The following is a 12,666-nucleotide window of genomic DNA, read 5'->3' on the forward strand; positions in this document are numbered from 1 at the left end:
TTTTACGAACTACCTTTCGGTTGGATGGTGTGCGATAGCATTCATCACGTTTTTGATCACACCTCAGAAAGAAGACACCCATGAAAGAAGTCTTCCAGAACTGCTTCAGAAAGTGGCAAAGATGATGAGGCCAAGATTGTGAAGGGATTCATGGTAATGTGTCCTTTACTATGATAAAACTTGAACACTCACTGTTTATTTCAGTTACTAAACCTCGTATGAAACACAAGTACACATACATGCGCATATACACACATACATCGTTTTTTCAGTCCACACATGATTCATCTTCTCATTCTCCCACTGCAGTCATCACCCTCGGGTACCCACAAGCAGCGCTCTCAGCACCTGCCCTGCCCGCGAGGCCGTGCTTGCAAATGAAAACCACCGAATGCATGACAGGAGGTGGCATCCAGCGACACTGGTGTGTGCACTCCGTGGTGCCACCAGCCCAAAACTACCGTGATTTTCCAGCCCAAGTGGGCGTGGGGCCCCAGGCTGCATGAAGCTGGTCCTGCAGGCGGGGGATCCCCAGAGTGGGGTGTCGGGGATGAGAGGCAGGGTCGGTGGAATAGGATCAGACAGCTGGGGGCACCCTGGACTGCGGGTCACCAGTCACCTGGGATGGGAGTCTCCCTCCCCGCGGGGCCTGCAGGGCGCCCCCTGGAGCTCCCCTGGACTGCTGAGCTCAGAGGGCGCTGACAGATGGGGAGAGGGTCGCGCCTTCCCTCCTTCCCCTCCCTCTGGGTCCCCCGCCCGCCTGGCTAGGCCTCCCGGGCGCCGACCCCCGCCCCGTGGCGCAGGGAACCGGCGGGGTCCCCGACCCGGGCACTCCGAGTGGCGGCGGCCGGGTGGGGCTCAGGTTCCGGTGGCAGCGAGCTATTTTTGCAAGATGCATGCGTCAGCTGCCGGGGAGGAAGAGCCGACCCGGGCCCATTGTCTGTGCCGCGCAACCAGGCGCGGGAGGGGACGGCAGCCGAGGGCACCGACTCAGCGCCTGGACAGGGTCAGAGGCGCCGGCCCAGTACAGCGGCCGCGCGGGGGAGGTGCCGAAATGGGGCGTGGCCTCTGGAGAGGGCAGGGCGAGAGCGAGGGGCCTCGGATGGATGGGCGTGGCCTCGGGAGTGGGCGTGTCCTCGGGAGTGGGAGGGGTGAAACGGGTCTCGGGAGTGGGCGGGGCGTGGAGGCAAGGCGGGGCGATGCGGGGCGGGGCCGGAGCCCTCTGCCGCTGCAGGCTGGCGGCGGCGGCGGCGGCGAGGTGACTGCAGGGACAGAGAGTCGTCCTCGCCGGCAGAGACGCGGCGCTACGAGGTGCGCGGGGAGCGAGAGCGGCCCCGTGGCGCCGCGTAAGGCCGGAGCCGGGAGCCGGGAGCCGGGAGCCGGGAGCCGGGAGCCGGGAGCCGGGAGCCGAGAGTCGAGAGCCAGGAGCCGGGAGCAGAAGCCGCCGCGCAGCCCGGCAGGGGAGGGCGCCGCGGGGCGCGAGCATCCTGCGTCGCGGCCGGGAGGCGGCGGCGGCCCGGCAGGAAGAGACAAAAGCGGCGCGGAGAAGCGATGCCCGCGCTGTGACCCCGCGCCCCGGCCCGCGCCTCGCCCTCCCGGGGGCGGCGCCCTCCTGAGCCGCAGCGGCCGCGCGCAGCCGGGAGCCATGGGCAACATCTCCTCCAACATCTCGGCCTTCCAGTCCCTGCACATCGTCATGCTGGGCCTGGACTCGGCAGGCAAGACCACCGTGCTGTACCGGCTCAAGTTCAACGAGTTCGTGAACACGGTCCCCACCATCGGCTTCAACACCGAGAAGATCAAGCTGAGCAACGGCACGGCCAAGGGCATCAGCTGCCACTTCTGGGACGTGGGTGGCCAGGAGAAACTGCGGCCGCTGTGGAAATCCTACAGTCGCTGCACGGACGGCATCATCTACGTTGTGGACTCGGTAGACGTGGACCGGCTGGAAGAGGCCAAAACCGAGCTGCACAAGGTAACCAAGTTCGCTGAGAACCAGGGCACGCCGCTGCTGGTCATCGCCAACAAGCAGGACCTGCCCAAGTCGCTGCCGGTGGCGGAGATCGAGAAGCAGCTGGCGCTGCACGAGCTCATCCCGGCCACCACCTACCACGTCCAGCCGGCCTGCGCCATCATTGGCGAGGGCCTCACCGAGGGCATGGACAAGCTCTACGAGATGATCCTCAAACGCAGGAAGTCCCTCAAGCAGAAGAAGAAGCGGTAATGCGCCCGGCGGCGAGGGGGAGTCAGCCGGTCCCGGGAGGACCGACGGACGGACGGATGCGTGGACCAGTAGAGGATGAATGGATGGATGGATGGATGGATGAGCCGCGCCTGCGAACAAAGGCAGCGAACCAAAGCGACGCTTCGAATCTGTAAAACGCAGTCCCTGCACCCATACCTAGAACTGGTGTCTTCACCGGGTGCGGAGTCTCCCGGACCAGCCCTGTGCGCCACCTGCCCCGCCCCCTCCCCGCACCAGCTCAGGGGACCTTTTGTCTGAACGCTGGAGCTTCGGATGGGGTGGGAGACCATCGGGCAGTGGTCGTGCGGGTGCTGCCGCGCGCCCTCCGGCCCCAGGTGGAAGGCTGGCTCGGATGACACAGACAAAAGCGATTTCTTCCTACTTCGGCGAGGCCTGAAGTTCAGGCTGCCCCGCCCCCGCGGGGGGAGCTCACCTGTGAGTTACCCAAGAAATGCAGTCCCCAGAACCCTGGGGTCCCCGACTGGGAACAGGTTGGTAACTGGGAGGGCCCCTGGGGGAGGACTGCGCCTTCCGTGCAGAGGCTATGGAAGCTGAATACGTTTTATGTCACGGGGCAGGCCCCTGTTGAAATTCCATTTGTCCTGTTCTGGGCCCAAACCACCACCTCGAGGATCGCAGGGACCATGCGGCAGGGCAGCCCGGGCGGGGGCGGGGGGCCTCGGCGCTGCTCTGGTGGCTTGGGTGGGAATCACTGCGAGGACGCCCCCCTCCTGCGGCTTTGTGGTGGCTACAGAAGACTGGTGGTGAGAACTGCTTTGCAGCCTGGAAGGAGACCTCTTCCAGATGGCTTGGAGCCTGTCCATGTGTAGGTCATTATCACACAAAAAGACCAATAAAAATTAAGAGGAAAAAAAAAAAACTGTTGGAGGTGGTGGCAAACGATGCATTTACTGTCTGCAGAATAAAGGTGTTCTAAGGGCAAGACTCAGCATAAATGCTGGATGGGGTGTGTACGCGGGTATAGGGACTTCTCTGTACTGTGTAATCGGCATAAGTACCTAGATCCATATGTGTGGAATTTTAAATTCGCTTAGCCTACTGATTGGTTTGGGTGAGCACGCTAGCTGCAGATGTGTGCTGAATTGCAAGATGGTTTGTTTTTTTTTTTTTTTTTTTTTTTTTTTGGCAAGGGATGTCTCTTGTAATACTAACCACGTGGTGATGGGTTTTCAAACATGGTTTTAAAACAACTTTTACAAATGAATACTCACCTGAGGAATAATCACCTTAGGAAAACAGATTTCTTGGCTCTGCCCTTTTCTATCCCTTGACACCCCCGCAAGTGGTGACATGCTCCGATTTCTAATTTGGCTTACTGTGGCCTATATGGTTTAAGTATCTCATTCAAAATGTCTGGTTAGAGAATTCGATGTCATGCACCCCAAAAATAAATAAAACCCCACCTTGTAGCAAAAGCCGACCTCATTGCATGGATTGAGAAGCGGAGGAAAGGCACAAGAATGAAATGCTGAATTCATTCTAGTGGAAATTGGCCTCGCAGCCAGCCGGCACTTTGGACAGATGCAAAGGAGCAGTGCTTGAGATAAAAGAGCGCGTGACGTCATGGTCATGGTGCTCAGGCACTTCACAGTTTACTTGAAAGAGGCTTTGGGAAATAGATTAAAATGAGAGAAGAATAAAGACATATTTTTAATAATGTAATTTTAAAAATCCTTTATAATCAGGACTGAGTCTTGGTTTTGTGGAATCCCATCATTTACCCCTGAAACACAGTATCAAAAGGGAGACTTAACTGGCTTTGATTTTTATTTCCTCTCCGAATTCCTGTTTTCAGGTAGAATTCTGACCTCGCCCACCACCCGACGGTTACACATTTGTTTGCGAAGGAGGCCTAGAGAATCCCAACGTGGGTAGACTTGGTCAAATGGCAAGCCCATGCCTGTCACCCGTGACACTGACAGCTCAAAAACCAGAAGCAGAAATTCTGGCTTCCTGCTTGAAACCCAAATCTTTTAGATTTTTTAAAAATAATCTAGCAGCCCATCTTCCTTTCCTCTTTTGTCGGTGTATTTGGTACCCCTCCAATGCTGGTCTTTTTGTAGAAAGTAGTGAAAATAGCTAAACAGTGATTTAAAAAAAAAGCCTGCAGGATTTCAGTTTACATATCAAAGGCAACTCACTGACTTCTAAATGGGCTGGTCCCATAGTCTGAAGATTCTGTATAGAATTATTAAAAATATCCATCTTCCTTTATTTTCTTCACATGCAACCTTTTCTTAAGCACTTTGACATTTTGGTAGTTCCACACTATTGAGAGAATAATATATTTATTTTGTGACATTGCAGATGCCAAATACTGTAACCTTCTTGTGCAGACAATACCTTGGTCCCAGGTCAAGGTTCAAATCCTGTCCTGCTTCAACGATGCTGCCAGATGGTTTTGTTTCATTTGTGGTTTCATTTTGGTTTTTGCATTATCAGTTTTTAAGGGTGCAGTCAACTGTTAGTAATTGTGCAGTAAAGTCAAGAGCCCTGTGGTGTATCAACTCATGGTTAAAGAGTCTCAGTTGATTTCTGTCATGTTTGACTGAAGAAAAACCCACTTCATCTTTGACCCGAGTCACCTTGGGAGTCCCGGTTGTCAGCCGGTGACTGGCTACACCCTCTGCCCTTCTGTGATGGGATGGGTTTCCCGCGGGAAGCTGGCCTCCCCAAGTGAGTTTTAGCAGTGTTTTCTGGTAGGCCCAGGGAGGCCACCCTTGTCTCAACAATTCCCTTTGCAGTTTCCCTGTTCCGGTGTCAGGACTGTCCCCTGGTTCCAGTTTTCTGTTTTACTGCTGTAATTCTCTGTCTCTGTCTTTCTTTTGTCTCCATCCCCTTTTATAATGCATATATGATGCTGTGAACAGAAATAAATTATTTATACAATCAACAGTTGAGGACCTTTTCTGATTGCTGCCTTCGGTCTCCAGGCCCTTGCTGGGCAAGAGGGTGATGAGGATGTGCGGTGGGTTCTGTGATCTGATCTGGGGTCAGTGTCTAGGCCACCCTGAATGGTCAACATGGAAGCTCATGCAGGAGTCCGAATCCGAGCTGGTCCCCAGTGCCTGGTACCCTCCTTTGTACCCATGGGAGTGCCACACATCCTACAGAAAAATGACCTCAATAGTGGGGTTTATTAAAAAGATCTGGTCTTGTTAGCCATTTCATGAATAATGCCTGGTTATGTAAAATTCCACCCAGCACTGGCTGATTAGTGTTAGTAATTGCAGAGCTGCCTGGTGTCAGGGCTGTGTCCATCAGCAGAGCCTCTTAAGTTCTCCATGACTTGCATCCTCTTCAGCAGGATACGTAGGGGGATCATCACACTCTAGGTGCATTGGGAAATACCCACTTGGTAAAGAAAACAGTGATAGGTCAAAACAGACAGGACCTTCAGCAGGCGCAGGGGTGGCACCTGGGGCACCTGGCAATAGTTAAAAAACTCAGGGCTGGGAGTGACCCACAAGAGGGGGTGCCCTCTGAACTCAGGTGTCCCCTAAGTAGTGGTCAAGAAACTTTACGTGGTCTGGTTGTAAACTCTAAAGTAGGCATTATATAAAATAGGTGATTATTTCATTAAATGAAAAAAGATATAATAGGGTCTTCCAGGGCTCCACTGTGAGAGGAACCATTGTTCTCGCCCTGGATGCGGAAACAGACACATTGGTAAATGTGTTTGTGGGTTTAGAAGTTTTTGTTTAACAAAGAGCAAGGCTTGATTGTATCACTCACCTTGCTGCTGGAGCTGGTAGGAGCCAGGTTGCATCTGTCAAAGGGGCACAAACTATTTTAAAGCATTAAAACCCCCCAAATTCTCAAAAGACAATTTTGGGACCAGGATGACACACTGTAAAAAAAAAAAAACATTAAAAGTAAAAATAAAGATCAAAACCCTTAATTGATGTGCGACCCAAATTTAACTTTTCATTAGCAAATTTTGGGGAAGCCAGGTGGTATTCGAGATGTCATGGAGAGCTGTTTATCCTGTTTTCCGGGAAAAGGGCCACATGGCCTCATCACTTGACCTGAGCAGCCGAGGAGGCCTATTTTAGACTTGGGCAGTCACTTTATTTTCCCAAGGTTGAACTTTGCCCTCAAGGTTTTGAGTTTGCACCTGTTTGGTTTCCTCTGCTATGCCGTAAGTTCCCACCTTGCTGTTGGGTCCCGTGATGCTCACATCTCCAGAGCTTGAAAGGAACCCATTCTGGGCTTCATAGCTGGTTCTGATGTCACAATTACACAGAACAAGGGGAGACAAAATGATGGCCAATGGGCAGGAAGGAGACACAAGGTTTTAAGTGACTGACAAAAGTTAGTGAACAGATCCTTATTTTACAGCTTTCTTCCAGTCCCACCAGGTACCCTGTCCCCCTACCCAGCATCCTTCAGATCAGATGCCCACAACCTGGCCTTTGCCTGCCCAGGAGGAGCCTGCTGTGGCCGACTGCTGGAGGTGGAGGCAGGGTAAGGGCTCATTGTCCTCCTCCTCCTCTTACAGCATGGGTCGACATGTCCTTCACAGTCCCCTCCTTGCAGTGCTGCCTGGCTGGGGTGGGGTGAGGCTGCAACACCAGACACGTCGGCTGTGAGAGGAGGGTGGGGCCGCCTGTTTCCCAGAGGAACTTGCAGCTTGAGAGTTTCTGAGAAAGGGGCACATTTTCCCCCCAAGCTTAAAAGTGGGAGTACGGCTCAGCCCCACCTAAGTTTTCAGATGTGAAAGCACCATCTGGGGTGCATAGTGGTGGCCCTGACCTGCCAGTGAGTGGGACCCTAGAATGCACTCTGCCCGGAGCTGGATGTGCGGCATGAAATGACAAGGGACACAGGGGACTTTAAAGCTGTGTCTAGCCAGGGCCTGAGGCTCTGCCCCGCCCAGCCTCAGGTTGTTTTGGAGATGAAATGAGGTCATAGATGGGAAAGCACCTCGTGGCAAGGCGACCTGCGAGGCCAGGCGAGTCTAGACACAGCTCCTGCCTCCTCCCTGGCTCCTCTGTCTGCACAACCTCCTCCCAGGGCTTTTTCGCTCTTCCTTCTCGCTGATAAGCAGACTCTGGCTCACAGGCAGCCCCAGACCCAGAAAAGGATTCCTCTAGGACAATGCCTCTCTGCACAGCACTCCGGACCTGGGTATGCAGTGGCAGTGTCTGTGAAGGGACTCTTGAGGCGAATGAGCGACTTTCTACAGCTTCTGCACAACTCTCCTTCTGATGGCCCCTCCTGATTGTTTTCATTTCCTTAAACCCAAACTCCTCCTTAAGCCGTTCCTTTCACCTGCCCCATCTCCTGTAAAAGAAAACAATTTCCACGAATAATTGAAAGGTCATCGTGGTAAGGCCTAGTCGATAATGACAGTCACCATGGCTTATTTCATAAACACAGGTTTGCACCCTTTGTTACGTGAAGGAAATGTTGCTTTGCTGCGTAATTCGATGCATGCTGGGATGATGTATTCAGCACAGAAAAAGTATTGCTAAAAATAAGGCCCGGGGAAAATTGTGACGCCCATTATCTCTATCAGGGATGATCCGCTCAGCAGAGGCAGATGTCACTGCCCCCGTGCTTGTCCGCGGAGGGCTGTCATTCTAGGCAGTGCATCGGGATTAATCATCAAGTGCTGCTCTTGAGCCTCGGTTCACCAAAGATAAAGGTATTAATTCAGCCACGTGCATGGTCTCCAGTCGGGCGGGCTTTGGAGCAGAACTGGCAGGATCTGCACGTGAGGTTTAGGTTGTCAGGATGCACAGACGTCACTCAGAGCAGTGGCCATCCCAGGTCATCGCCTTTACACAATGTATTCGTTCTTCCAGTTCTAAAGGGAGAATCTTGGGCCTTCACATGGATCGACGTCCTCACTCCCCACTCAGTTTTTGAGACAGATCCTTTTGCTAAGTCACTAAATTTCCCAGAGCCTTCTAGAGTGCTGAGATTACAGGTCTCTGACCCACCACCCTGCCCAGTTTACAGCATTTAAAGGCTTTTGCCCGGCCCCTGGGCTCCTCATAGAGAGTGATAAAAAGTCCCTATGGAAGCCAGCAGCCAGGTCACCCCTGTCCTGGTCCCCTCCGTGCTCATCAGGATGGAGTCTCCCATGTCACCTGCACACTCTTCTGCTTCTCCCCTTGTCCACCCCTGCGGGCTGAGACAGGGCTCTGGCACTGATTCTCACCAATGCAGAGGGAGTAAAATCAGGTGGCTCCTGGGGAGGAAGTCGCCCTCCTCGATTCCACCACCTCCAGAGAGCTGAGAGCCTATTCCCAGGGGACAGAGATAGGAGATGGAGAAGGCCTAGGAGCCCGAGTCATCTTTTGCAAGAGGCTGAGCTGCTCATGGGTTACTCACGGGTGCTGTGTGCCAGCAGAGCCCTCCACGGCTGCACCCCTGAAACCGCAGAGTTTGCAGTCTGCAAAGCACAGTGTCTGCCCCACCCCTGACACCTGCCACCAGTGTGCAGCTGGTTACTGTGCAGCTGGTGACCCTCAGCCAGCACAGAAGAAATCACCTCTTGTTTTGGGAGTCTGCAGCTCTTCCAGGAGTCCTTTGGTACCAGGCCTGTGTCACCACAAGGTTAGCTTTGGGCAGACTCAAGTGCACATAAATCTTAACTGTCCTGGCAGGTATGTGTAAGCACCTTGACAGAAAGCGGGGATTGGATGAATCAAGGAGCACACAGTGTCCATGAGCCCAGAGCAAACTCACTCCCTGCAGCTGCTGGAACAAGTTGGTTGGGTTAAGGCAACAGAAATGTGTTCTCTCATAGCTCTGGAAGCTCACGGCTCGAATCAACCCCCAGTGTTGGTTCTTGCTGGAGGCTCCATGGAGGATCTCTTCCCTGCCTCCCTCCAGTTTCTGTTGACCTGGGGCTACCTTGGTACCCCTGAGTTTGAAGGTGCATCTGTCCATCTTTGCCCTACCTGATCTTTCTCCTCCGCATGCCTCCAGCCTTTTGCTTTTAAGACCCTTGTACCTGGTGTGGTGGTACCTGACTCTAAACCTAACACTCTGGGAGACTGAGGTAGGAGGACTGCAAGTTGGAGCCTGGTCTGGGAAGCTTAGAGACTTAGGAAGACATCTCAAAATAAAAATAGAATAAGTAAATAAAAATGGATGGGGGTATAGATCAGTACTGACATCCTAGAAAAACAAAACAAACACAAGACCTTTTGAGTCATTTTGAATCTATGCTAAATCCAGGATGACCTCACCTCAAGAAACTTTAATGATCTTTTCCAACTTAATTCACATCCCGCCCCAGGCGTGGTCAGCCGGAGGACCTGTGCTGTGATGTCAGGCTTTGGTGAGTCTGTGCATTTGTGTGTGTGCAGGCAGCAACCAAAGTTTGAGACAGAGGCGGCAGGGGTGTGGGGAGGGGAGGGGGGCCCTCATATCCCCAGGCACACGGCCCCGCCCTCAGACCCCCGAGATATGGGTGGGATGCTGTCCCAGAAGCTACAGCTCCTGGAGGAGAAGGCAAGTGGAGTCCACATGGAAACATCGGGGAGTGGGCTGCAGCCAGGGCTCAGGCTCTAAAACCACAGCAGAGCGCATGTGACGGTCTCATCACGAGTTTTTAGTATGAATTCTGCTTACTCTGCTTTATTCCCCAGGCTGTAGGGAGAATTTCAGACCGAAGGGAAAGCAAGGTGGAAAATCAGCTCACGTGCTCCCTACTGACTGATTCTCTCCCTATACTTGAGTGCTGAGCCTGGGCTCCCCCACTTCACCTCTCTCATCGAATGTGGCTGTGAATTCACCACTAAATGAGCTTCCACAGAGGGACCTTGGATGTCCCTGTCCTCGCAGGATTCTAGCAGTGCTCTCTCTATGGTCTCAGCTGTTCCAGGAGAGCAGCCAGAAGTTCCGTCAGGGCCCCTAAATTGTCAAGGAAGCATCTGTGGCTGCCTGGTGTCCAGGCCGAGGCCATGCTGGGGACCAATGTGTGGGCACAGAGGGCAGAGTGGCTATCAGAGAAAAAGAACAGTGATACAGCAGGAAGGTTTTAGAATGGCTCGGTGTTGGCAGCTGGGCCGGGTCACAGAAGCAGCAAGTTCGACGGGTAGCTTTTAGGAGGGCATCAGAAGAGGAACAGACGCTACGGGACTTTTGAAATCTGCTGAAGTCAGAACCCCCTTGAGCAGGAGGGTGCCCAGGAATCTCCAGGAAGTCTAGCCTGGAATCACATCAGCTACTGTTTATTGATGTCACGGTCTATTCAGGTTTGTGCTGTTTACAGGGATCCATCTTCACGGCAGGCACCCTGGGAGATGGTGAGGAAGTCAGAGCTCGTTCGGTCATGAGAAACAGACTCGGGCAAACCCAGAATGGGGAACCAGAAGTATGTTGAGGCTGCTTAGAGGACTAGGGGGAGAACACAGGACTCAGAAACAGCAGCGGTCCTTCGTTGGCATCGCCCGCCTCTGTTTCCCTCTAGGTGTAAGCTGCTCTTCCCTCTGTCACGGAAAGGTCTTTATGCCACAGAAAAGTGAGTGACACCTCACCTCCCATGGTGAGGTTGCTCTGCTGTGGTTGATGTGAACCCTGGAGAAAGTCTCTGCTCACCCAGTTTACATGCAGGACGGAAGCCTCAGCAGGCCCTGGCTGGAGGGGAGCCATCCTCAAGGCCAGATGGAAATATACTCTGGGTGTTTAAAGGGTGGCCCGGAGTCACCTGTAGGCATATGTACACAGCTTGAGATCACAGTGTTAGGGGAATCAGACACTCACGCTTAACCATCTCACTGTTTCTCTTACGTGAGAAACCCAAAGTATAAATAAAGAGCAAAATAAAAGATAGGTAAAAGGGGGAGATAGCTCTTCCTCAGAGGGGAAGGTGGCCAAGCGATGAAGGTGGGGGACAGAGGGTAGGGGGCGAGGACGGAACAGAGCTGTGTGTTATCTCTGCATCAACCCCACACGAGGAAGATAACCATTATGCACAGCAACCGGGCTGACACACATAAAAACCAAAACAAAGGAGACACCTCGCCTTGGACTTCCCTCCAGATCCTCACCCTGGCTTCAAACACATCACATCATTCTTGCCACTTTCCGGGGCAGTTCTGGAAGACTTCTTTCATGAGGGTCTTTAGTTGTGCTGTCCTGGTTGCCTTAGTGTCCTGAGTCATTCAAAATGTTTATCTTTCATGCCATTTTGTCTTGGCAGAAGAGCCAGGAGTAATACGGTGCCGGATCCCCGGGTAAGGTGGGTGAGGACAGGGTAATGTTTTTACGAGCTGTCATTCTGTGGGCTGGCACACAGCAGTAGTGTTGTCAGTGTTTTTGCTCACACCTGATGAGGGTACTCATGAAAGAACACTTCCAGAGCTGCTTCAGAAAGCAGTGAGAATGATGGGATTGGGGTCTCCACACCGAGGGCACAGGGTATTTTTTGAAGAACATTAATGGCAATTTATCTTAACAGTCACCCTGGCCATGTGCACTGAACATGCCTGTAGGCTGAGTGCCAGCCCTGGGAGAGGTTGGTCAATCACAAAAGAGGGTGGATGCGATGAAATACAAGGCCCAGGTGCTGAGGCTGGCCCAGGTCTCATGGTTCCCCTGCAACTGGGTCAGGTGGACTCCACCGCTGCCCCCCAGCTCTGACCCAGCCATGGTGCAGGCTCAGTGTGCCCACCCTGACCTGCAGGAGGGGTGAGTGGGTAAGGACAGCAGTGAGGCTCTCAGCTGTCACCACTCCATGACACGGGCAGGTATCAGCTTCCTGTTGCTGCTGTGACAAATCCCCAGGGACATCTTGGCTAGAAATAGCAACCTTATTATCTAGTGGTTCTGCAGGTCCAAAGTCCCCAAGCCATGGGAATACAGTCAAAGTCTCCCCAGGGATGCATGCTCCAGAGAATCCCTGAGAGAATCTGGTCCATGCCCTTTTCTGGTTCTAGGGGTCCCTTGTGTCCTGGGCTTTGGAAGTGGGTGGGATTCAGAAGCAAGAAACTGGATGCCAGGGCTTGCTTTAGTCTACAGCCAAGGGCTGTTCGGGTCACCAAGCCAGCTGGACACCCAGCCCAGTCCCTGGAGAAAGCCAATGTCCCTTAGTGAGGATGGAGTGTCGGTGACCTAAATGTCCCTGGAGGGTCCCACCACCTCTCCGACATGGCAACCCCAGAGATCAAAGTGTGCCTACAGTAAGTGCCCCTTCAGTCACTGTACAATGAGGAGGACTCATGGGGGCAGAGGACAGCAGGAGCTGGGCATCTGTGTTGGCTGTACGCACTGCAGAGGTGCAGCAGCCATGGGTCATGGGGTGCATTGGTCCCCCTGAGGGGGCAGCAGATAGGGCTGAGGACACAGACATCTGCAGAAGGAGGACAACACTGAACCCAGTGTGGAGCAGGCTCTCTGCCGGTGCCTCTGTAGCAGATGGAGCAGCAGCCATGCCCCAG

At 53.3% G+C, this 12,666-nt stretch overlaps 1 protein-coding gene across 1 annotated transcript; it reads left to right on the forward strand.

Annotated features, from left to right (window-relative positions):
- Positions 1 to 1,210: 1,210 nt before the first annotated feature.
- On the forward strand, positions 1,211 to 5,159 carry Arl4c (ADP ribosylation factor like GTPase 4C). Its single transcript, XM_063237065.1, has one exon. The coding sequence runs from the start codon at positions 1,646 to 1,648 to the stop codon at positions 2,222 to 2,224; it is 579 nt and encodes a 192-aa protein (XP_063093135.1). The 5' UTR covers positions 1,211 to 1,645; the 3' UTR covers positions 2,225 to 5,159.
- The last annotated feature ends 7,507 nt before the right edge of the window (positions 5,160 to 12,666 follow it).

This window comes from Cavia porcellus, unplaced genomic scaffold, assembly GCF_034190915.1.
Source record: "Cavia porcellus strain 051 isolate PalLab524CR breed Dunkin Hartley unplaced genomic scaffold, mCavPor4.1 scaffold_26, whole genome shotgun sequence".
NCBI lineage: Eukaryota > Metazoa > Chordata > Mammalia > Rodentia > Caviidae > Cavia > Cavia porcellus.